At 39.4% G+C, this 24,193-nt stretch overlaps 1 protein-coding gene, 4 long non-coding RNA genes and 2 other non-coding genes across 7 annotated transcripts; 2 read left to right on the forward strand and 5 right to left on the reverse strand.

Annotated features, from left to right (window-relative positions):
* Positions 1–7,207: 7,207 nt before the first annotated feature.
* Positions 7,208–16,630, forward strand: tmem88b (transmembrane protein 88 b). The gene is made up of 3 exons (XM_022212842.2): positions 7,208–7,657; positions 11,277–11,681; positions 14,948–16,630. Exons 2-3 carry the CDS (start codon positions 11,283–11,285, stop codon positions 15,230–15,232), a joined length of 684 nt encoding a protein of 227 aa, XP_022068534.2. The 5' UTR covers positions 7,208–7,657; positions 11,277–11,282; the 3' UTR covers positions 15,233–16,630.
* On the reverse strand, positions 11,564–15,024 carry LOC110964194 (uncharacterized). Its single transcript, XR_002596575.2, has 3 exons — positions 14,913–15,024; positions 12,865–12,989; positions 11,564–11,676 (listed from the first exon to the last, which is right to left on the reverse strand). It is a non-coding gene; the product is annotated as an uncharacterized LOC110964194 (long non-coding RNA).
* Positions 15,099–20,213, reverse strand: LOC110964195 (uncharacterized). The gene is made up of 3 exons (XR_002596576.2): positions 19,172–20,213; positions 17,248–17,365; positions 15,099–15,222 (listed from the first exon to the last, which is right to left on the reverse strand). It is a non-coding gene; the product is annotated as an uncharacterized LOC110964195 (long non-coding RNA).
* LOC127532423 (uncharacterized) lies at positions 18,754–23,361 on the forward strand. The gene is made up of 3 exons (XR_007939864.1): positions 18,754–19,219; positions 22,589–22,958; positions 23,095–23,361. It is a non-coding gene; the product is annotated as an uncharacterized LOC127532423 (long non-coding RNA).
* LOC127532520 (U1 spliceosomal RNA) lies at positions 19,063–19,227 on the reverse strand. Its single transcript, XR_007939937.1, has one exon. It is a non-coding gene; the product is annotated as a U1 spliceosomal RNA (small nuclear RNA).
* LOC127532422 (uncharacterized) lies at positions 22,203–23,435 on the reverse strand. Its single transcript, XR_007939863.1, has 3 exons — positions 23,355–23,435; positions 23,077–23,173; positions 22,203–22,831 (listed from the first exon to the last, which is right to left on the reverse strand). It is a non-coding gene; the product is annotated as an uncharacterized LOC127532422 (long non-coding RNA).
* On the reverse strand, positions 23,432–23,596 carry LOC127532518 (U1 spliceosomal RNA). The gene has a single exon (XR_007939935.1). It is a non-coding gene; the product is annotated as a U1 spliceosomal RNA (small nuclear RNA).
* Between the last annotated feature and the right edge of the window lie 597 nt (positions 23,597–24,193).

The following is a 24,193-nucleotide window of genomic DNA, read 5'->3' on the forward strand; positions in this document are numbered from 1 at the left end:
TGTGGCATGTTTTTACAACATGTTGAAAAAATGGCATTTTTTTCGACATAGTATACTATGGCGTTTTTTTGGACAAAATTCATGATGATTTTTTTTTTTCAAAGAAAACTGCTCCATCATGTTTTTCAAGGAATACTTTACATGATTTCATCATATGGCATGTTTTTACGACATGTTGAAAAAATGGAAGTTTTTTTCAATATACTATACTATGGCGATTTTTTGGACAAAATTCATGATGATTTTTTTTCAAAGAAAACTGCTCTATCCTGTTTTTCTCGGTCTACTTTACATTATTTCATCATATGGCATGTTTTGTTTTTTTTCATAATTTATCTGAGCTTTTTTAAAAATGTTTTCGAGTAGAGGGAAGACATGCAGCAAAGGGCCGCGGGCAAGAATCAAACCCAGACCGCTGCATCGGAGACCAGCCCCTGTACATGAGTCACCCGCTTAACCCGATGAGCTATACAGGCACCCAGCATACAGCATGTTTTTACGACATGTTAAAAAAATGGCTTTTTTTGACACACTATACTATGGCGTTCTTTTTTGGACAAAATTCATGATAATTTTTTTTCAAAGAAAACTGCTCCATCGTGTTTTTCACAGCCTACTTTACATTATTTCATCATATGGCATGTTTTTACGACATGTTGAAAAAATGGCATTTTTTTCGACATATTATACTATGGTAGCCTTGCCATGCTCGATCCCATGTTTCTGACGGCACAAGGGTCTAGGGAAGCTCAACAGGGAGGGAGGCGGGCTAAAAGGTTGTCTATCAAATCCCTCTGCAGCAATTGGGTAGGTATACAACCAATCAACGCAACGAATAGGCTGACGTGGTTCCGAGAGCACCAGCGGATTGTGTGGTTAAGTCCCATTAGCTTCCCAACCAGCGGAGCCGCGGAGCCAACTGGAAAATTAAGGATTTGCCATATCCCGTCGGCATAAGTCCAAATACGTCTTTCTTCTCAATGAAACACTTAAGTGCCGTCCTTTGTTTATCTTTCAAGTTGAATTTTAGCTTCAAATCTTTATGGGCTGTGGCCAAAGCCGAGTCGAAAGATAGCTGTTTATTGTGCGCCGGTTGTTTCTGTCAGAATCGTCACGCCTCTGTCGTCACTTCGTTACGCCCGTCTTCTGACTCTACACTTCATGGTGATTGGTCCGGCCAGTTTTAGGAGAATCCAGCCTCGAGCCTTATGGAGGGTAACTAGACCCTCCCTGGCAGAGAATTAAATTCGTTGCCATGGGTTGTCTAGTGCGGCTAGGCTAATACTATGGTGTTTTTGGACAAAATTCATGATGATTTTTTTTTTCAAAGAAAACTGCTCTATCATGTTTTTCACGACCTACTTTACATTATTTCATCATATGGCATGTTTTTACGACATGTTGAAAGAATGGAAATTTGTTTTGACATACTATATACTATGGCCTTTTTTTGGAAAAAATTCATGATGATTTTTTTTTTTTCAAAGAAAACTGGTCTATCAGGTTTTTCACAGCCTACTTTACATTATTTCAACATATGGCATGTTTTTATGACATGTTGAAAAAATGGCTTTTTTTTTGACATACTATCAAAACATACCGATCGGTGGCAGAGTTACAGCCATTCCTTATTTAAAATGGCTCTTTTAGCATCAAATCATTGCGAATAAATGTACTTATGCACGTTAGACAGTGAGTTGGTGTCTTGTTAAAACTTTTCAACACAAAACAGTTCCTAAATTCCATTGTCTTCGAACTGCGGAAGAAGCAAATACAAATACAGTTTTCATAAGTGGTTTCATGCGTCCCATTTTAAGCTTTGTGGCATTGTGTTCCACTGTGTCAAGGAAATACTTCCTGTCATGATTTGAAATGTATATAAATATATCAGAAAAACAGAGCATCAAAAAGTATCTTCTTGTGTATTTTCTAAATTCAGCCTTAACTACATTAACATCTCCAGCTTCCCCATGCAGGGTTACAGAATGCTGGCAAGCCACCAAATGCTCAGGTCAAGTCAGAGGGCACAGGGGCAGCACAAGGACAGAGTATTGCTGGACAGACTGAAGGAAATCCTGCTTCAAAACACACAGGAAGACCACCTCCGTCCGTCTATCTGTCCACCCCGCTGCAGTCAGGTGGTGATAAGAGAGTGAACGCTCTTCTATCCACCAAGACAAAATAATTGAGCTATCCAATCACCAACAAGTGGCGCAATCACGATGGTCAAAACTTTGAAGTTTGTTTATGCTGCTCTTGTTGAGCATGGGAGCAAAGATTACATGATAACTATTTCATCTGTAATAACAAAAAAAGGAACTGTGTAAGATTTGAACTTGCTGTTTATAGTCATCTCTTTAATGTCGTCACGTTTGTTCGGTCACTGTTGACAACACTGGAACCAAAGAAGCGCTGGAAGCAAATAAACATTGCAAGCTCAAAGCAGAGGAAAAAGGCTGGAAAATCAGGATCAGACAAGACTAATTATTTAACTCACGCTGTGATCTTTTATCATTTGATTACTGCCTTCCTCAGTCTCTTGGGATCTTGCTCTTGCTTCACTACCCGTTTTTCTGACCCTGTAGTTCAGAGGATCTCCTGATAGTGTATGAGTACTTTTTTTCCTTTATTCTAAACAGCGTAGACTGTCGTCTTCTTATCTTTTCATTATGTAACTGCCTAAATCTGCTACTGACCTTACTAAGCCTGAGATTTGACCTTGGCTATGATGATTCAGCATCTGAACAAATATGAAGGAGGTCACATTATTTCTTAGCCTCCACACTACAAACCACTCCTCATATTGATTACAGGTGTCGACTATTCCGTCTATCAATCAATTTCAGTGGATGCAAACCTATCTTGTTGCTACGTCTAAAATAGGCATTTACTCTGAACTCTAATTGTTTAATTAGAACTAAAAATTGGTCATTTGTGCTTCTAAGTTAAGCTTTAACCTTGTCAAGCTGTGACGACAGGATGTTTTCAGAGCAGGAAGGTGATGTAGCATCTAGAGACAATGTCCTTCAAAAGGAGGAAGCAGGCTAAAATACTGCAGTTTCCTCTACTTAAAATGTCATGAGGCACAATCTTTTCAGTCGAACATATAAATAACAGTTAATTTATGTCTTCACTTGTAGAGGTCACACTAAAGTTTTTTTATAGAATATTTTCTCACTAAAACTTAAGCATTTAGATCGATAAAGAAAGGCTGAGCTGTAATTTGACACAGCTTCACGCACTCCCAAACCTCTCCAACTCACCCTAACCCTCTACCCCTCATAGAAATGCCTAGGTATTGCCAGAGGCTTCCATTTTATCGTGATCCTCAAGTTAGCAAATGTAACATACACTCCATACAGTAATGGTTCAACTGCCTGTTGTATTAAAACTGCTGTGTATCGGAGCTATTTCTGGGCCACATCTCACTTGGAAACACCACAGGTTCAAACATTAACACAGCTAGACAGATCTCTAACACCACAGATTCAACCACAAATCAAGTTGAGCCATCATAAAGCACCAGCCAGCGAAGATGTATTGTTGGAGAATGGCTTTTATAATGAGTATTAACTATAAATGTAACAGACGGTGTCACAGTGGCACCACTTTCTGCAACGTGATTACCTCCACTGTTCATATGGATGAAAAAGAATGTAAAAGTTATTCTGAGGAAACCTTTAATGGTCTACATACATTTTCTTGTGCATGATAAGTTGGTTAACTTATACTGCTAAAAAACAAGACTGTCGCTGAAAAGAGTAGCATTAGTGCTTATAATACACACTGTTTTTCAATGGATTAAACGGCAGTTGGATGTTGTCAAATAATAGAAGGATAAACCTCTGTCCTCAAAATCGGTATTTAACACAGATGTATTAAAAACGCACATCAAACTAACGTTCAAGCAAAAGCTAGATGTATAAAACAGACTTTAGCTCTCACTCATGCACACTGAAGTTATTCTGGGTCTATGTGTAAATAATTACAACATGCAACAGCAAGAGGGCGCTGTTCTGGAGTTCAATACTTTTTATGCATACAGAGCAATGATAGAATCTGGAGCTCACACAAGTAACTGAATATATAACTAAGCCAAAATTTTGATTAAAAGCAATTTTTCAAAAATAAAACCCAGTATTTGCGATGTTGATAAAAAATTTTTACTATATACATATATATATATATATATATATATTTTTTTACATTTTTACCAAAAATAAACAAAAATGACCATGAAAAAATTATTCACATTAAAACATCTTTCTAAAATATAGATTCAATGCCATTCCAAATAATCCTGACCATTTTAACCATTATCACAACCACTGTAATACATTACAAATGAGAACAGCTGATGCTGTAGTACTCCAGCCAGTTGCTAGGTAACTGCAAGTCTTGGATAAAACTAAAGAGCTTATCAAGTTTGCTAATGAGATCTATCACTGAGACAAGACTGCACATTGTTGCTGCTCACAAGGCCAGGGTGTTTGGGGGCATTTTTCAGCCAATGCACCAGGCAACCTAAACATGAGAAAAGAGGACTACATTAAAATATCAGACTTGCACATCACTGCAAAGACAAGCGGTTCAAAATCAAAGCGCAGACTTGCAGAAATCTTGTCACCACTTGAAATGTTTGGCTGCACTGGCCACTAAGAAATGTTATTAATCATTAAAGGCATTGTATTTTGGTAAAAACAAACAAAAATCATATCTAAAATACATCTGTAACACCTCAAATAGAGTGTCTGACTATATTTTAAGTTGGGCTTAACTGTACTTTGGTGAAAAAAGACATGAGATAATCACATCTCATTTGGACATCACATGATTGTTTGGTCGTGTTTTTCAACCATAAATAATCTTACATCCAGGGCCACTTTAGGCATAGGCCACTACCAGATGGAGAGACACTAAAGAGGAAGTAAACAGTACAATATTTCTTCCTGTCAATGATGTCCTAAACACTCTAACAATGTACAATAAACACCACCAACACTGCACTGAAAACTTGATACCAACAAGAGACTGCCAAGGGTCGACTCTCGCCGTCACATAACTCGCTGGTTGCTGCTTTTGGGACCACGCAAGTTATTCATTTGCTCACACCTCTGCATAAGAAACACATGAGTAACCAGGTTACTTCCACATCAGAATAAGTCATGATAAGGATACAGAGAACTGCGTATATGTGCAGGTGCATCCTCAACACAAGTCACGCAGTCAATGAGTCAGCCAAGAGACAGTAGGTTCAACAAAAGAAAATCTATAATGGTAAACAATGATCTCATCCCGGAAAACAAAGTGACATCACTGATATTCTAAGGACACTCAGTTTCCTTAATAGAGGCAGCATAACAACTAACAATCCAGACGTGTGTTGGTGGAATGAATGGTGATTCAGCTACACAACAGTAATCAGCAGTGAGGGAAGCAAACAAGTGACTGTTCTGCATCAGTTTCAGTAATGTTCAGTAGGTATCATATCTGAAGTGCAGCTATTGGTTGAAAAATTCACTAATTTGAAAATGGTAAAGTTAATGAATGTCTGTCTACATTTTAGGGGTCAATCAATATCATGTTTTCAGGGACAATACAAATTTCAGTAGTCAAGGAAACCAATAACCAACATTTGAAATAAACATATTAGCAGTAAAAATGCAAATCTTAATGTCATAATTTAGATTAGAACTAACTCCATGCTATGGGTGGGACATTGGAGATTGAGATCACAGCATGGAAACTAAAGACAGTGACAAAAGTAACAGATAACAATACAGACAACTGGAAAAATTCAGAATATCCAGTCCAGCTTAGTTTTATTTACCTAGCACCAATTCACAAAATTAGTCATCTCAGGGCACTTTAGGTGAAGACGCTACAATATCATATTATAGAGAGAAACAGCAAGTCCAAACTTTCCCTTTCAGTCAGCTCTTTGGCTACAGTGGGAACAAAAAACTTCCTTCTAATAGAAAGAAATCTCTCAGAACCAGGCTCACCATCGGCCTCAATCAGTGGGGGTTAGGGTGAAAGAGAAAGATAACAGAGATTAAAGCAGTCAACGTGTAAGAGGGCAACAAAAGAAAGGTAGACGAGGAACATGTAGCTGCAGAGGGAATTGGTTAACTCCCAATAAATCAAAGTGACTTCAACTTTAAATAGTGCAAAACTCAATAGAAATGTGATGTGACAAAAGCTAACGTGAAAATTTCTTCTATTTTGTAAATTGATTTTAATGTAGACTGTAAAAAATACTTGATCATAAAATATGGTGAGGACTGCCATATGTAAGAGTCTCAGATTAATACCACCAGTTCCTCAGCACAAAAAAATGACATTGTTTGTGATAAAAACAAATTACTTTAAAAAAAATACCAAACAGAAGTTGGGCAAAGTTGAATAAAGTTAATATGCAAAAAATATGATATTGTAAAATATTAACTGTGATGAAATATTGCAATGAACATTTTGAGAAAAAAACAGCTTTGCTCATGGAACCTATAAAATTTTCAATTAATCAATTTGAGTATAAAACATAATTTCCTGCATTCTGATAATTTTATGCACTTCTGCATAATTTTTTGTACATTTTTCTATTTTGTACCGTCACTGTATGCATCTGTATTGTTGCATCTATGAGGAATAATACAGTAGTTTTTTTCAAAAAAGCTCCCAGCTTCCTCCATGTTTACATTGAGGGGACAAATGCATGCATCCTAAACTTTGAGGGGGCTTAAGCCCTCTCCACTTAGTCAACACTTACACTAAAGCAGCACTTCTGAACTCCTAACTGCTGTACATCTAAATATAATGAAACAGACAAGCTGAAAACATGTTCAGCACCATGGTACCTCTTCTTTACTACTCTTAAGACACACCAAGTCTGTCTCTGCTGCCCTTCCCCCTCGTTTTCTGCTGTCCTGAACCTCAACTTATCAGGCCAGTCGCCTCACTCTGACCCCCAACACCCAGCCCCCACTGCAAAGGGAGAGTGTATGTCCTGGATATGAGAAGTGGAATGCATGTGCTGCGAGGAGTCGCTGGAGAAAGGCAGGGGGGCTGATAAGTCTGGTGGGTGGAGAGAAAGTGGGATCATGGATGCAGAGAGCGCAGGAGGAGGGAAGAGACGGCACTGTGGTCTCAATCAGGTGGTGGTGGTGGTGGTGGGGTGGGGGGGGTTAAAAGAGGAGGGCAGACGAAAGTTTGACACACTTAAAACAAAGACCACAGCAACTGTGAGCTGAATTATTTTCAGCAGCCGAGGAAGCAGCATATCTGCACGTGCATTTGGTGTTGCAAGCGAAAAGAACAGAGAATTCATGACTTAATCAGCTCCACTGACAACTCTGGATATTTAAGAGAAGAAGCAGCAAGAGAGCAGAGCTGCAGGAAGCCAACATACCAGCATACCACCACTAAATAGATAAGGCTTCGGGAGGGAACCTCCACAGACCTCTTTCAACATCACACCAAGGAGTGAAAAAGAACAGCCGAAATTAAAAAAAAAGACTAAAGGAACTTTGCTGAAGTGTGCAGGGAGCACGTATGCGTGGAGGACTGACCGGTCTGCAGTGGTTTTGCAAAGAAGTCACAAAAGCAGAACAATCTGGAGGAGGAACAGCAAGAGGTCCACCGGGCCCCACAACACAATGTGAGTACCAGTGCAGTTGCATCATTCAATCGTTTTCGAATCCAAAGGTTCAGACATCTTCATTCAACTGTTTAGAGTGAAAAGGAGCTAAGAGATATAATTTATGGTTATTTACTGATACTCAATACAAAACAACAAGTGTAAGTGGTCTGAGAAACAGACATAACTGCAGCTGCTTTGGTCCAGACAATAGAATAATAGAAATAAAGAACAATAGAAAATCTCCCATTTACATGATGACACATATATTATCATAGTACAGTTAAAATCTATGAGGACAATGCAGAGGGTACTACGGGACACCATGTGGCAGCTTCACTAACTTCGCGGCATATCATTCCATCATTTCCTTAATTGTTTCACAGCTTGCTATTCAAAGAAATGCTTTTCAGACAATAATAAGAAGTGTGAGTAAAATGGGTGGAACACCAAAATCTATTTTCAGTAAGCGGCACAATGAGTCATCTCACACACATGCATGCGCACATGCACACTTTCCTGCCAGTATTTCCTGTGTGACCTTCCACCTCACAACACTTGAGACAACAATGGGGGACAGACGTGGAAAATAAACAACATTAAGGCACCCATGACTGCACTGAAAATCTCGAGGTCTTCTGTCTAAAGGAACTTCTCACCTGTGCAATATCATTTAAATGCCAAATGATTATATTTTATACCACTTCGCAGTATTTACATTACTGCATTGCAATTCCAAGCTGAACTAAAAACTAACAGTTTCGGTTTACTGTGATAAAAGAAAATATGGGCCACACAGAAGGAACTCAATGCAACAAAAGTCGGTGCACCTTTAATTGCTAATCAAAATCTTTGCATGTCCATCGTCTGTCAAGCCTCTGCACACTGGGACTCGTCTTGTCAGCCAGTACTTTGCTATATCCAGGTTGTGAAACTTGTGGAGTCATCTCAAAATGCCATCTTCAACAACTTTTGCAATCATGCAGCTTCATATAATCAGTTCTCCTTCGTGCTTCTGTAGCAGACTTAAAATGATTGCTCACACTCCACAGGATCGGTACGTTTATTCTCTATAACAGAGAGGCACAGGTCAGAAAACGGCGACACACACACAGGCAACGGTGAAAGTTCTCTCCCTCCTCATCAGAAGCCGTCCGGCTTTTTTTTTTTTTATATACAATATATGTGCATTATACAGCAAATAAACAATATCCAACAAAAACAAGATACCAAAACCCACCTATAACAGAGAGGCACAGGTCAGAAAACGGCGACACACACACAGGCAACGGTGAAAGTTCTCTCCCTCCTGCAGCAGGCCAAACACACGGGAATGATTGTCAGAAAATCGTTTTAAAACAAGTTTTACCAATCAAAACTCGGATCGAAATTCATTCAAAAATCATTAGTATCTGTTCCTTAAGTTTTTTTTGCAGTCTTGAAGAGCCTAACAATATTTTATGGCCGCTAGAACGACAATTAGGGGAGACAGCATCAACATAGGTCCTACCTCATCAGAAGCCGTCCGGCTTTTGCCGGGAATACACAGCTTCGTCACATATGCCTCGGATGTGTGCGCCACTAATTAATGACCCCCCCGCTACAACAGGTGACTGGAACCATATACAAACGAATATGAACTTCTGGGCAAAAACCCACAGAAATAACCCAAAAGTAGCAACAGAGACAATATCCACATTTTGAGAAGGTTCACCAAAATACATTATATTCGATTACTTACTCAGCTACACTTCACTGTCAGGACGATGCAATCACTGTGGCTGTCCTGGCCAGGTTCACATCAACCATGCCGAATCCCATCTGAGCTGAACAAACACATCATGGTCTCCCCTGAGCAACAAATGTGCTTCTTTCATCGGGCTTTACTTCACGTCCTTTAGCAAAGCATAATCTTGCAGATTTGTACCCAACAACATCCATAGGATATCCACAGTCCTAACCCCTGTGCCAATTCTGAAGCACTTGCCTGTCTGGTTTTCAGTGCTAGGTTTTGCAATCAGCGCACTGTCTATGGCGTCATTGTAGATTTAGATGATCACTACAGCTCTGATTAGTGGTACTACGGCTTGCTATATACATTCTAATTACGGCTGCAGCTGATTTTTAGTTGGTCACTAATTTTCCTGTATCCTTTTCCACGTTTGTACAGTCTCACAATCAGATTTTTCAGTTCCTCTGGTAACACTTTGGATATTACTTATTTCTGCTGTTTAATGCTAATGGAAAAAGCCCTGACACTGAACAAATAAACTGCTTCGAATGATTCAGAGACAAAAGCATGCTTTGTTGTTCACACAAATGCTATATATAAATTTTTTAGAATTACTCATCAGGCACCATTGCCAATACAGACATAGTCCTCACATATCCACGTCAGAGCATCCTACTACATACTACAATATGCTACTACATGCTACATGTTTGACTACATACACAATATGCCAATACTGTTCTTCAAATCTGATCTTCAAATTAAAAGTAAAAACTGGAAATAATAAATCACCTCTCACCATCTGCTATGTTAGCTGGAGGCAAAGCCTGATGACAGGCTGACCAGGTCGTCACTACTGGGACTTTTCCACAGCTGTAGCTTATTTTTTTGGCAGCTGACCAGGCCTTGTTACCGTGATGTGCTCTGTCTGGTGGAGGCATCACTGTCTCCTGACCTTAGAGAAGTGAGGATATCCTGTTCCAGACACAACTGCTTACTGAATAAAATCTGCCCCAACACAGAGTGAATGCAAAATAAACACGCTTGGATTGACCTTAAACAGACCTCACAAAGAAGGCCTGGCCTCATTATTTGGAAATATGAACTTTGACAAACTTTTTTGTTAAAATAATTCACACAGAAATTTTCACCACCAAAAAAAAGGCAGCACTAACTGCCAGTGTATGCCACAATGCCATCGTATATTAAAATAGTCTATACTAATAATTACTAATTTTGCTTATTTAAGATTATTTATCAAGCACATCTATGAAATAATAACGTAACGCTGGTCTGTTTTGGGCATTGGAAATATTTGAGCAAAACACAACAATAAATAGGAAATTATAGGTCCTTATTTTTGAATAATAAAACAAATTTATAAGGATAGCTTAAAATGTTTTTTTATGTGACACAGATATGTACCCTACTGCACATATGGAGGAAATATGTAAATGATTTAAGCTAAAGTAGTATATTTTCTGCATCATACATCATACATTGAAATCTGGTGGGATGATTTGTTGCATTTCCTTCTTAAATACTATCTGTAGTTAATACACAGGAGCAACAACAAGCAAACATGTGCAGACAACACCCACTTATCCAGATTTTGATTCAAGTCAGCATTTATCTCTTTACTACATAAACAACATATAACAATTATAGGCCCCTTTCCTTTTGGATAATCACTCTGCTGATAATCATCACCTCACAGACGGCATCACACAAAGCTAGCTTCCTGACAGATAAAACCTCTCACCTCCTAGTGAACCCAAAGACGCTGACCTTTTGAAGAGTGGAATTTGATTAACTTTAAATGTGTTTATTAAATATAGAATGTGATGACTTATACAATCTGTCAAAATTTCTGTTTCACCATCTGTAACCACTGTTTGTCTTCCACAGTTCACTATGAGTATGACCGGTACTCTAGAGAAGGGAGCCCACCACCAGGCCTTGGATCTGTCTGAGGAACTGCCGCCTCATCACCTCCACCACCACACCAACCACCACCAGCATCTCCACCACTCCAACTCTCTGGTCTCCACTACTGCTATGGGTGGAGGCAGAGAAACGCTTTCACGTGTGGTCATACCTCCTCCTTATTCGGCAGCCGAGAGCGGAGGCGGGGGAAGCGAAGCCCCTCTGGAGCTGCGGGGGTCGCTCGACTGCTGGGCCTGCTCGGTGCTGGTGACGGCTCAGAACTTGGTGATTGCCGCCATCAACGCCTGCCTGGCTGCAGTTGTGTTTGGGACCATCCTGATACCAGCCATCGTCATGGTTGTGTTTGGCTTCCTCTGTCACTCTACAGTAAGAAAGGGGGGCAGATAAGGGAGGGTGAATGAAAGAGTGAGCACATGCTGAAGGACTAAAATTTTTCACTTTCCACTGTTTTTATGTGGCATTTTTTAAAATATCAAAATAGTTTTCCAGTAGAGAAATAAGACTGATGTTTCAAATTGATCCAACAAGTTTAAAGATATGTGTAAGACCCCACAGCATTTTTATGCAAATTTACCCAAATAAGCTAAATGTTACACACAGAAAAACCCTACATACAAGTCTATTGGTGATAGCGGAGGTGAACCATTTTACATGAAGAGGCTCCAAGCAGAACATGCTCAGGGAGGGCAGGAATTAGCCTCAAGTGGTTGGGTTGACACTAAATAGGAGAGATAAAAGGTGTAACCAGATCTATTGCAGCTCCAGAGCCACATTTCAACCCACATTGTAGCTGGTAAAGTGTTTACATAAGTTAAACGCAAACGTCAACAGTTTGTTGCACTTTACCCTGGTTAGTATTTAGGTTGATGCTACAGGTACGGAAGTGCCGTATCCGTAGGCCACAGGCTACGGGTACGGGTCCGTATCTGTAGACACTACGTAGTATTTATATAGATATCATGAGATACATTATTCACCTGCTGACATAAAGTCAACATCTTCACTTGCTTTGCAGTGAGAGTAATATATCTGAAACACACTTTTGACCCCACTGCAGTACTCTTTGGTGAGTGATGATGTGTTGCATGTCAGCAAGATAAATGCTGACGCACATTCGCTATGGCTAAACAAAAGATGAACACAACACGAAAACGTCTGCGTCCATCCTTTGATGAAACATCTAGAAGTTCTAATCTCACAACTTTGATCCAAAAGCCTGAAATACTTGAGCTCGGGGCTGAGGGTGGGGTTTAGCTGAATCAGTGATGAGAGGATTTACAATCAGATAAGTCAGAAGTTCTCTCAGATGTTGAGGAGAAGGCTGGCTGCAGATGGTAAAGGAGAGGACGAAACTTTAAAGACTGCTTGGTAGCTACTCGGGGACTTAAAGGACACTCGAGGACAGATGATAGTTGAAAATGATAAAAAGGAGAAAAACACACAAAAAAGTATAATCCGGAACAAAATAACTCATTTGAACTTTTAGTCAGTAAGCATCATCCTGGACTAGACCAAGAAGTCATCACGGTTCAGAGACTTTAATACATACCAATGGCATTTCTGTTAGCCGACGACCTCCTTAATGACCGCCGAGACCACGATTCTCTCGGTTCTCATGTTCTCTCACAATTAGACCTCATGTGACAGCAGCTTAGAGGGGGGATTAACGAGCCTCTGGGAGGATGAAGAATGAGGGAGAAATCGAAAGAAATAAAAAGAAAGGGTGAGAAGAAAAATACTGAAAACAAGTCGGGATAAGAGCACAAGAATTTCAAAAGTCTTTTGCACACTTTAAAGATATTTTACAAGTTACCCAGAAACACTCAAAAAAGGCTTTCTCACTAAAAACCTGTCAGATCGGAAGTCCTATTAACATGAGTCTTATCTGGTAAAACTCCTACCCTCACACTTCTTAAACCTTAAGATTTTTAAAAAATAAACAAACTGCAATTTAAACCTCCTCTTTCAGTCTTTCCTTTACTCCCTCCCTAATTCTTTTTCTCCTAAAAGTTGAACCGTTACAAAAACCTTGACCTTTTTGCAAATAAACTGAATAGAGAAAAATAAATCAAGGTTTGAACTCTGCATTTTCCATGCCTTTTAATATAATAAATAGTCTTCTCCGCCTGGGCACCTTAAAACCCTTTTTAACTCTCTGCACTTTCCTCGTGCACTCAAGCGTTCACGTCATCCTTCACAGTGAGATAAGGATGATTCAGGCCTGCTGTCTCTCTGTTCCTCTCCCACATTCAAACCCTGATCTCTTCACCTCCTCTCCCACTCCCACTGTGTTGTTGCTCATCAACAGAGCCACGTTTTGACACCACGTACTCTTCAACATTTCTGAATCTTTTCAAACCATCTACAGCTATGCGCTGCTCAAAATAACATCTTGAATAAAACCTTCTACCACCTTGGACTCAGATAATCCTTACAAGTTTTATTTTAAAAAAAGGGAGTAATGTTTGTCTTTTAAATATGCACAGCTGTTTTTTCCGGTGCTTTTAAACATGCAGTCACTGAATGTGGATTCCCATTACACCATAATTACAGACCAATAACTAAATTATGTTTTTTCTAACCGATTTAATATCTTGGATGATTAGGGATAGTTTTCAAAGTTTCCAGTCAGGTTTTAGAGTTTACTACAGCACACAGACAGTCGCCCTAAAGGATTTTTACAAGAACTTTGAATATTTAAGCACTGTCTCAATGCAGTTGATCCTTCTGTTCTCCTTCACAACCTGGAAACCTTCAGAGAACAGCTCTAAATCTATCATACCTTTAACATATAATATTCTCTGGTGTCATAGAAAATGCCCCTTCTTCTTTGGCTATATAACTGCAGCGTTGTCAAAGCTTTATCTTTGGCCTGATGCTATTTTCATTTTTATGCAGAGGACAAGCAGGGATGATCAGACTGTCAACATCTTTAGTGTCTTTAAATCTATTCTTAAGACATTATTTTATCAAAAGACCTTTTAGCAACGTTTGGCATGTGGTTGTGTTTTATGATCCCTTTGTTTTCCTTTATGATGTCCATTTTTAGGCTCTCAGTCTGTTTATAAGAACTTTGTCGATTTTATACTCATTTTTATGGCTGTTATTGGTCTTTTTAATTGTTTTTGTTTCTCTTCAGCACTTTTAGCTTTGTCTAGAAACCTGAAACATGCAGCTAGTACAGATAATTCATTGGTATATTTCATTGTACTTTCTCCTACATTCTTTGCAGTTAGATTTACTTCATTTTGATTTCTTTTGGACTTCTGATTCAGTGCCTGCATGTGTGTGTGTGTGTGTGTGTGTGTGTGTGTGTGTGTGTGTGTGTGTGTGTGTGTGTGTGTGTGTGTGTGTGTGTGTGTGTGTGTGTGTGTGTGTGTGTGTGTGTGTGTGTGAACGTGTTACCTCTCAGACTACCAGCTGGTACCTGTACTCACCTCATACACACATACCACACAGAGTACATCATCTCCTGTTCTTATCTGTTCTTCCCTGCACTTTAACAAACTGGCCAACATATAAGGCTGGGTTTAAATGTGTGTAACTGTGTGACAGCGCAGCATTGCTAAAACTGTATGAGTCAAAAGTAAGGACAACCTTTGCAACATCCTGCATCTTCATCGTCTTTGCAGGTCCGCCCTCACGGGACGACGCCCTACTGCTCAGACCTGCTGACCGACGGCGGCTGCGTGGCTTTGCTGGTGGTGGGCTTCCTCTTGGTCACCCCTCTGCTGGTCCTGGCTCTGGCCGCTTACTGCCGTTTGGCCCGACACCTCCAGCTGGGCCTGTGCTTCATCCCATACAGCCGGGCCGTGTACAAGAACCTGCCGGCCACCCAGCATCGCGGCATCGGCACTGGATGCTGCGGCGGTCGAGACGGAGCCGACAGCAGCGGGAAGGGAAAGGTCTGGGTGTGAGATGAGGGTGGGACAGGGAAGGGGAAGAGAGAGAAGAGCAGTGAGGATGACGATTAGCTGTATATAAAGGGAAGTGAACATGAGAATGAGGTAGAGGGTTGTATGGGATGACTAAACCTGGAGATGTGAGGAAACGCTAGATGTTTACCAGAGAATGGAGGAAGCTGTAAATAGCAGTTACTACTCAACAACCAGCTGGACATCCTGGAAGTGAAGTTACAGAATGACTAACGAATTTTCCCAAGTGCTAACATCAGAGCAGCATAATAGATTGTTGAGAAAAAGAATCGGCATGGCGTTCTAAGGAATTTTGTTGGTATTGTTCCACTGGACACATTAGTCGTAACTTTCCAGCTCCAATATGCCGTCTTTAAGAATGAGGAAAAAAAATGATCGCAAACAAAGCCTGTATTTTTCAAGCAAGACATAGAAGTGAATATGCCCCTGTGCAATATCAATTAAATACTACATTATCCACAATTTCATAACCAACCTAAACACTAACTGACAAGATAACTCCTAGCCTGCAGAAGTTTGGCACAAAAGGAATATTCCAGCAATTTTTTTTGACAACAATCGAAAACACACTTAGAAAATCGTGAGAGTTTCCAAAGAAAAAAGAGTGAAAATTATGACCTGATCAAGTGTGTCACCTGATGTGAATCCAACAAAATCTTTGGTGTGTTTTAAAGGGAAAGGCAGAGCAACGCAATGCTTTCAGCAAAGATCAACTAAAAAACAACATACAAATACAAAATCTGAAAAAATAAAAGATTTCAAAGTCAGAAATAAAAGCGTACTGGCTTATGTTGCATTGAGTGCCTACTGTGGTGCCTGCTATTCAATTTAACCTGTTACTTTTTTATCAATTGCTGTAGGGTGACATATTCTGATTAATCTGACATTTAACTGATATTGTATAAGGTTGTACTCACTTCTGTTGTGTATTGTGTATGCCCAAATCGTATGCACACTGAGTAACGTAGAGAGAGAGAAAAATCATGAAAATAAAAGAGTGTCAAGTCAATAAATGACTTTAAGTGTAACTCCGTAAATCAGCAATAACCTAAAATACCCAGACATGACAACCAAGTTCTGACTGCTGGGGATAAAGAAAAGAGCTAAACTTGACACACTGAAGTTGTCAAAAATACAACCAGATGTGCAAACAAACTTAACTTTCCTGGATGAAACAAAGGAAAGAGGAAATCTGAAAATAGCCCATCTCACAAGGCTGAACTTTCACTCAACATAACTGTATCTTATCACATTTATGTTATGTTTATGAAAACATGTATTTTTCTAGGGTAGCTTTCTTTTTTCTGCTGCAAACTGTGATTACAACCTCATGTGTTATTTCTTTTTTATAAATAAAGTTTTTGGATTTTGTTGATGCGATCTGTTCTGTGTTAAGCTCACTGAACTACTAACAGTAGACTGGGAAAAGGACCACATGGTTATGTAAGTTTAAATGCGCACGCTGACTTTTTTCCTTTTATTGTGGGCAGTCTAAGGCACACCTGTGCACTAATCATGGTGTCTAATCAGCATCTTGATATGGCACACCTGTGAGGTGGGATGGATTATCTCCGCAAAGGAGAAGTGCTCACTATCACAGATTTAGACAGATTTGTGAACAACATTTGAGAGAAATAGTGATGTTTTGTATGTGGAAAAAGTTTTAGATCTTTGAGTTCATCTCATAAAAAATGGGAGCAAAAACAAAAGTGTTGCGTTTATATTTTTGTTGAGTGCAGACGGATGTTTATGTGTGTTTTTTTTTAGAGAAAAACTATTTTCATTAAAGTGAACTTGTGTGGAGTAACGTAGCCTCGCTGTCCAACTAAAAGCCCAAACCCTCACAAACTGAGAACACAGACTTACACCAAACACTGGCAGCGAATTAAACACTTTAAAATGTAGATATAGACACTTTTCACTGACTACTTTGAAGAACGCTGATACAGTTTGTGAAGTAATGATTTGAATGGGGCAGGACTTTAACAATCCCTGACCTGTGTGGAGCAGAACTGAGTCTTTGTGTCATGCTGATCTGGAAGTCTTCAAAAGCAGAGTCAATCTGTTGGGATTCTTCTGCAATTTCTTCACAGGGTTGAGTCTTATCCAGCCCACCTGATGGAGCAGCACAGTTGATTACTTAGTATGCAGGTTGTTTCAGACATTTAAAGACTTTACATGACAAAGATTAACATTAAGGACTACAAACACTGCTCCACTAACATCACTGGAAGGCTGCAAAAAGTAGAGATACATTTCCTGATAGTTCTGATGCTCACTTTCATTGAACCACTGAACTTGGCACAGTTCGGGGCAGAAGTGGCTCATGCCATGTGGCCATTTTACTTTATGCTCCGCCAAGTACTCCAATACTCCGCCAAGGCCGTTCACTGATCATGTCATTTCTGCCGGCAAAAGTTAAAATAAAAAATTCTCAGGATGAACAAAAAAGGAGGGGGGAGGGAAGAATTTTTTTCCTCTGGCTGAAACATGAGATCAACACTTCACATACTGGACACTGTACATCTATTATTTACATACTAATCTGCACCTTCTTATGTTATTTTTACATGCAAGCACATTCTCATTTGCACATTTCTGTATACTCTTAAAAAAAATTGTCACTCTTGTATATTCTGGAAAGTATACATATATATATAATCGCATTTTTACTATTTTACCTGATACCTGAACGCCTGATTGTCTACAGTCACTGCAGACAATGAGGCCCTCTGATTGGTCTAGAGTCTACGGTCACTGCAGACAATGAGGCCCTCTGATTGGTCTAGAGTTTACGGTCACTGCAGACAATGAGGCCCTCTGATTGGTCTAGAGTCTACGGTCACTGCAGACAATGAGACCTTCTGATTAGTCTAGAGTCTACGGTCACTCCAGACAATGAGGCTCTCCGATTGGTCTAGAGTCTACGGTCACTCCAGACAATGAGGCTCTCCGATTGGTCTAGAGTCTACGGTCACTCCAGACAATGAGACTCTCCGATTGGTCTAGAGTCTACGGTCACTGCAGACAACTGTAGACTCTAAACTAAGACATTGCAAACTGTTCATATAAGCCAGAGTCAAAGGAAACAGCAGCATTTGGATGCACTTTTCTGAGGAGGACGACACACAAGGTAGAGCACAATGCAGTATTTGTCAGAAAAACATGTCTTTCAAGTCCAGGTCAACAAACAACTTACATCACCATATATCATAGATGTATAGATAAACAATAACAAAAACAATGTAAACCACACAAGAGCATTTTAACAACAAATGGGGAAAAGGATTTAAAAAATAAATAAGAATAAAATGTATATATAAATTATATATTGGTGGATGTGTAAATTTGAATTATTCTGATCCATACTGTATCTTATAACTGCTATCAGTGATCGTTTCCTTGACTTCAAAAAAATAAATACAACAACAAGCCAGTGTTCTGAATGGCCCTTTGAAAGGAAGAGCTCCCCATCTGGCTCCCTTCAAATAGCCATAAATCCCACAAAAATATAAATCTGGATATTACTACTGATATGCAGAACGAATAGTCATGTGCATACTTATACGTGCAAATACGAACAGTGTGACACAACCTTCATGTAGTGACACGTACATAGTCCACTGTAACTCCATAATTCTACAATTCTACAATTTCATTTAGCAGATGATTTTGTCCAAAGAGACGTACAACATAAACAAGAATTCAAACGTAAGGAAAAACCTATAAAAAGTGCAAAAGTGCTTCTAGTGCATAAATCACCTCTGCACAGGCGTTGCGAAACGACAGTAGATTTGTTTTTAACACTTAATCAGGGGAGAGCGCGAACGCAGTCCCCCACTACCAGAAATTATGCAGTCGAGATTCCCACATTTGGGGAATTCGCAAAGGTCAATACAACCTAGAGTGCAATGGTTGTACCTCGCCTTGGGTGAACCACCTTCTTGATCATGGTATCTCCCCTGCCAGGTAAGTATGATTTCTACACGTCCGGCTGTAGGCAGTCATTCAGCCGCATACGAGTCAGACTGACGGTGTCACAGAAATTATCAGCACCCCGATTTTACGCTCAAACATTACGGTCACATAATATGACGGCATGACACCACTTATTTCACGTTATTTTACTGATTTCAAAACGATATTTTAGTGATTAATAATCGTACATTTACCCATCATGCTTTGCCGCATTGTTTGCGAGTGACGTTGCACGCTGCTTCCGGGTTTGCTTTGTTTTCGGTGTTATAAGTTAATAAAAACATTTAGCTCAAAAAAACATTTTAACTTCAGCTCTGACATGTTGTAAAATGAATGAAGGCTTCTTTCTTAAAGCTTTAGCTTCATTTGTCGAATGGAGGAGCACATAAACAGTGACAACCATAAACATATATAAAGAGTAGACTCCACATCGACCACGACTGCCTATTGGGTCTGACGAGTGGTGGGGCCGCCATCTTGGTCCGGTCACCCGCTCCACTCAGCGCTGTTTGACAGCGCATTTAATCCATCTTAACGTCATACATGTAGCTATGATACAGGACAAATGGTTCGGGGTATTTTAATATCTATAGCGAGAATAATAATAGGTAATAGAATATTCTGATATTAAGCTTGACTGTAGACAGGTATTTTGCAAACACACAGACTGATATATGTTAGAGAAGCAGATAATGGCAGGAAAGTCAATTATTTTAATAATTTGAAGAGACAATATATAATTATGCTATATATACATATATAAACAAAATACTGACTAATGAACACATTGGTCAGTTTTCTGATATAATGATTATATTGATACTCCATACATGATTTATGTGTGTGGTATGATTTTCTCTGATATATAACTTTTATCTATTATAGCCTCTCTCTCTATATATATATGTGTGTGTGTGTGTGTGTGTGTGTGTGTGAGAGAGAGAGAGAGAGAGAGAGAGAGAGAGAGAGAGAGAGAGAGAGAGAGAGAGAGAGAGAGAGAGAGAGAGAGAGAGAGAGAGAGAGAGAGAGAGAGAGAGAGAGAGAGAGTGAGTGAGTGAATGATGTTGATACTCCATCTGTGATTTATATATATTCATTTTCTCTGATATATACACACGTGGACAAAATTGTTGGTACCCCTCAGTTAAAGAAGGAAAAACCCACAATTCTCACTGAAATCACTTGAAACTCACAAAAGTAACAATAAATAAAAATTTATTGAAAATTAAATCATCAAAAACAGCCATTACTTTTGAATTGTTGATTAACATAATTATTTAAAAAGACAAACTAATGAAACAGGCCTGGACAAAAATGATGGTACCTCTATAAAAGATTGAAAACTATTTGACCAGAGTGACATGATTAACTCAGGTGTGTCATTTAATTGACATCACAGGTGTTTCCAAACTCATAATCAGTCAGTCTGCCTATTTAAAGGGAGACAAGTAGTCACCCTGCTGTTTGGTGAAAAGGTGTGTACCACACTGAACATGGACAACAGAAAGCGAAGGAGAGAATTGTCCCAGGACATCCGAAAAAAAATGATAGACAAACATCTTAAAGGTAAAGGCTATAAGACCATCTCTAAACAGCTTGAAGTTCCTGTGACAACAGTGGCTCATATTATTCAGAAGTTCAAGACCCACGGGACAGTAGCCAACCTCCCTGGACGTGGCCGCAAGAGGAAAATTGATGACAAATTGAAGAGACGGATCGTTGGAATTGTATCCAAAGAGCCCAGAGCAACCTCCAAAGAAATTAAAGGTGAACTCCAAGGCCAAGGTACATCAGTGTCAGATCGCACCATTCGTCGTTGTTTGAGCCAAAGTGGACTTCATGGGAGACGACCAAGGAGGACACCACTGCTGAAAAAAACTCATAAAAAAGCCAGACTGGAATTTGCAAAAATGCATGTTGACAAGCCACAAAGCTTCTGGGAGAATGTCCTTTGGACAGATGAGATCAAACTGGAGCTTTTTGGTAAGGCACATCAACTCTATGTTCATAGACTCAAAAACCAAGCATACGAAGAAAAGAACACTGTCCCTACGGTGAAACATGGAGGAGGCTCAGTAATGTTTTGGGGCTGCTTTGCTGCATCTGGCACAGGGTGTCTTGAAAGTGTGCAAGGTAAGATGAAATCTGAAGACTATCAAGGCATTCTGGAGAGAAACGTGCTGCCTAGTGTCTGAAAGCTTGGTCTCAGTCGCAGGTCATGGGTCTTCCAACAGGACAACGATCAAAAACACCCAAGAATGGCTGAGAGAAAAGCGTTGGACTATTCTAAAGTGGCCTTCTATGAGCCCAGATCTGAATCCCATTGAACATATGTGGAAGGAGCTGAAACATGCCATTTGGAGAAGACACCCATCAAACCTGAGACAACTGGAGCTGTTTGCTCATGAGGAGTGGGCCAAAATACCTGTTGACAGCTGCAGAACGCTCATTGACAAATACAGAAATGATTTAATTGCAGTGATTGCCTCAAAAGGTTGTGCAACAAAATACTAAGTTATGGGTACCATCATTTTTGTCCAGCCCTATTTCATTAGTTTGTTTTTTTTAATAATTATGTTAATCAACAATTCAAAAGTGATGGCTGATTTTGATTATTTAATTTTCAATAAATTTTTATTTATTGTTACTTTTGTGAGTTTCAAGTGATTTCAGTGAGAATTGTGGGTTTTTCCTTCTTTAACTGAGGGGTACCAACAATTTTGTCCACGTGTGTAACTTCTCTCTATTGTTTTATATAGAAATGAATGAGGGATAAGTAATTCAATGAATAAATAAAGAAATAATGAATAAGGAAGGGAGATTATGTTAACCTATACAAGGGATTCTGGATAAATTAACAGTTGTAATCAAATTACACAATTTGACTGCAGAGGGAGTATTTATGTCTTTATATACAGTCTATGGTCGCCAGTCATGTGTAAATGAACCGAAAGTACAAATGAGAAGTGAGAGGTCATGTTTCCTGCTGGTTTAATTAACCGAAAAAATAAATAAACTGTAATTAAAACTTGATGCAAATGATATGAACACGAGAAAAAATGTAAAAGAAAAGTCACAAGAGCTTGATAAAATACATACATACCAAAAATACACACAGAGACTCAGCTCAGGGCTTTGAAGGGCTTTAACATATGTTTAGAAGGACAGAAGAACATGTACGGAACAATTTTATGTATTATTTTATGCATTGTTCTTACTTTTGATGAATAAATAAATATCCAAGGCTGTTCATAAAACATTTGGGGCTATAGTTCATAGTTAATGATCTGCACATGACTATTGCACATGATATGAATAACATGAATAAGCTATTAATTATTACTCTTAATGTGATTACAGCATACTGGACAAGCACGGAGCAGAGGTCAGAGATCCGCAGAGAAAGGGAGAAATTGGAAACAGATGGATCAAAGACTACTTGGCTGAGTATGCTGAAAGTTTCCCCCAGGTCTCCACGATCCTCGAGGCCAACATTGACCAGCGCATCTATGGCCAAAAAGGGTTTGACACTCACACCTTTCAGGAGATGTGGGAACTCTACAGCCAGTACACCACCAAGAAGAACAGGCCAGAGCAGTTCATCTGTGAACAGAGAGAGAGGATAGTGAAGGCATCCAATTCTGTGAGGAGGTGGTTGAACACACCTTTGACCCATATCACAAGCGTGCAGATGAAAAGATTCCGGAAATATATTAATGACAAGGAGCAAGTAAGTGTTAATGACAACTGCAAAGTAAATGAAAGTTTTTCAAATCAATGTTATTTTAATCACTGTAACATGTTGTGTTTGTTTGCTGTTGGTAAGGTTATAAAATCTAAATATTTACAATACATTTGTTGATCAGCAATGTCTGGCAAGGACCTCCAAATCCGATCTTCCACCATGGTCAGGTGACGATGTGGAATTAATAGCTGCATGCCAGTCTGTGAAAGGTAAGCAGGAGACAGAGTAAAGGATCATCACACAATCATTTTTAGAAAGGAAACTACTAACAATATAAAACTGCCTTGTTTGGGAACTCGATATGCAGAACGAATAGTCGTGTGCATACTTACACGTGCAAATGCGAACTGCGTGATACAACCTTCATGTAGTGACACTTACATACTTCAGTGTAACGCCATCGATCACCTCTGCACAGTCGTTGTGAAACGACAGTAATTTATTTTTACACACATTATGAGGGGAGAGCGCGAACGCAGTCCCCCACTACCAGAAATTATGCAGTCGAGATTCCCACATTTGGGGAATTCGCAAAGGTCAATACAACCTAGAGTGCAATGGTTGTACCTCGCCTTGGGTGAACCACCTTCTTGATCATGGTATCTCCCCTGCCAGGTAAGTATGATTTCTACACGTCCGGCTGTAGGCAGTCATTCAGCCGCATACGAGTCAGACTGACGGTGTCACAGAAATTACCAGCACCCCGATTTTACGCTCAAACATCACGGTCACATAATATGACGGCATGACACCACTTACTTCACGTTATTTTACTGATTTCAAAACGATATTTTAGTGATTAATAATCGTACATTTACCCATCATGCTTTGCCGCATTGCTTGCGTGTGACGTGGCACGCTGCTTCCGGGTTTGCTTTGTTTTCGGTGTTATAAGTTAATAAAAACATTTAACTCAAAAAACAGCACTCGATTTGGTTTTAACGTCAACTCTGACATGTTGCAAAATGAATGAGGGATTCTTTTTTAGAGCTTTAGTTTCATTTGTCGAATGGAGGAGCACATAAACAGTGACAACTTCCGCTACAGTGACTGTAAAACACAGTATTATCGCGGAATCACCGAGACGAACGGAAGAAACCGGAAAAAAAACACAATTTGTAAAACATTAGACTTCACCTAACATCCCCACTGGTCTATTTAAAGCTACTGAAACCGTTATATAGCAACAAAATACTGTGACGATGAAGTCAAGTTAAGCA

Source organism: Acanthochromis polyacanthus, chromosome 23 (assembly GCF_021347895.1).
Source record: "Acanthochromis polyacanthus isolate Apoly-LR-REF ecotype Palm Island chromosome 23, KAUST_Apoly_ChrSc, whole genome shotgun sequence".
Taxonomy (NCBI): Eukaryota; Metazoa; Chordata; class Actinopteri; family Pomacentridae; genus Acanthochromis; species Acanthochromis polyacanthus.

Excerpts from the sequence above, each read along its gene's own strand:
- tmem88b (XM_022212842.2), top strand. The coding sequence starts at position 11,283 with ATGAGTATGACCGGTACTCTAGAGAAGGGAGCCCACCACCAGGCCTTG. Across the intron at positions 11,682-14,947 it reads GCTTCCTCTGTCACTCTACA|GTCCGCCCTCACGGGACGAC; the intron begins GTAAGAAAGGGG and ends TCGTCTTTGCAG.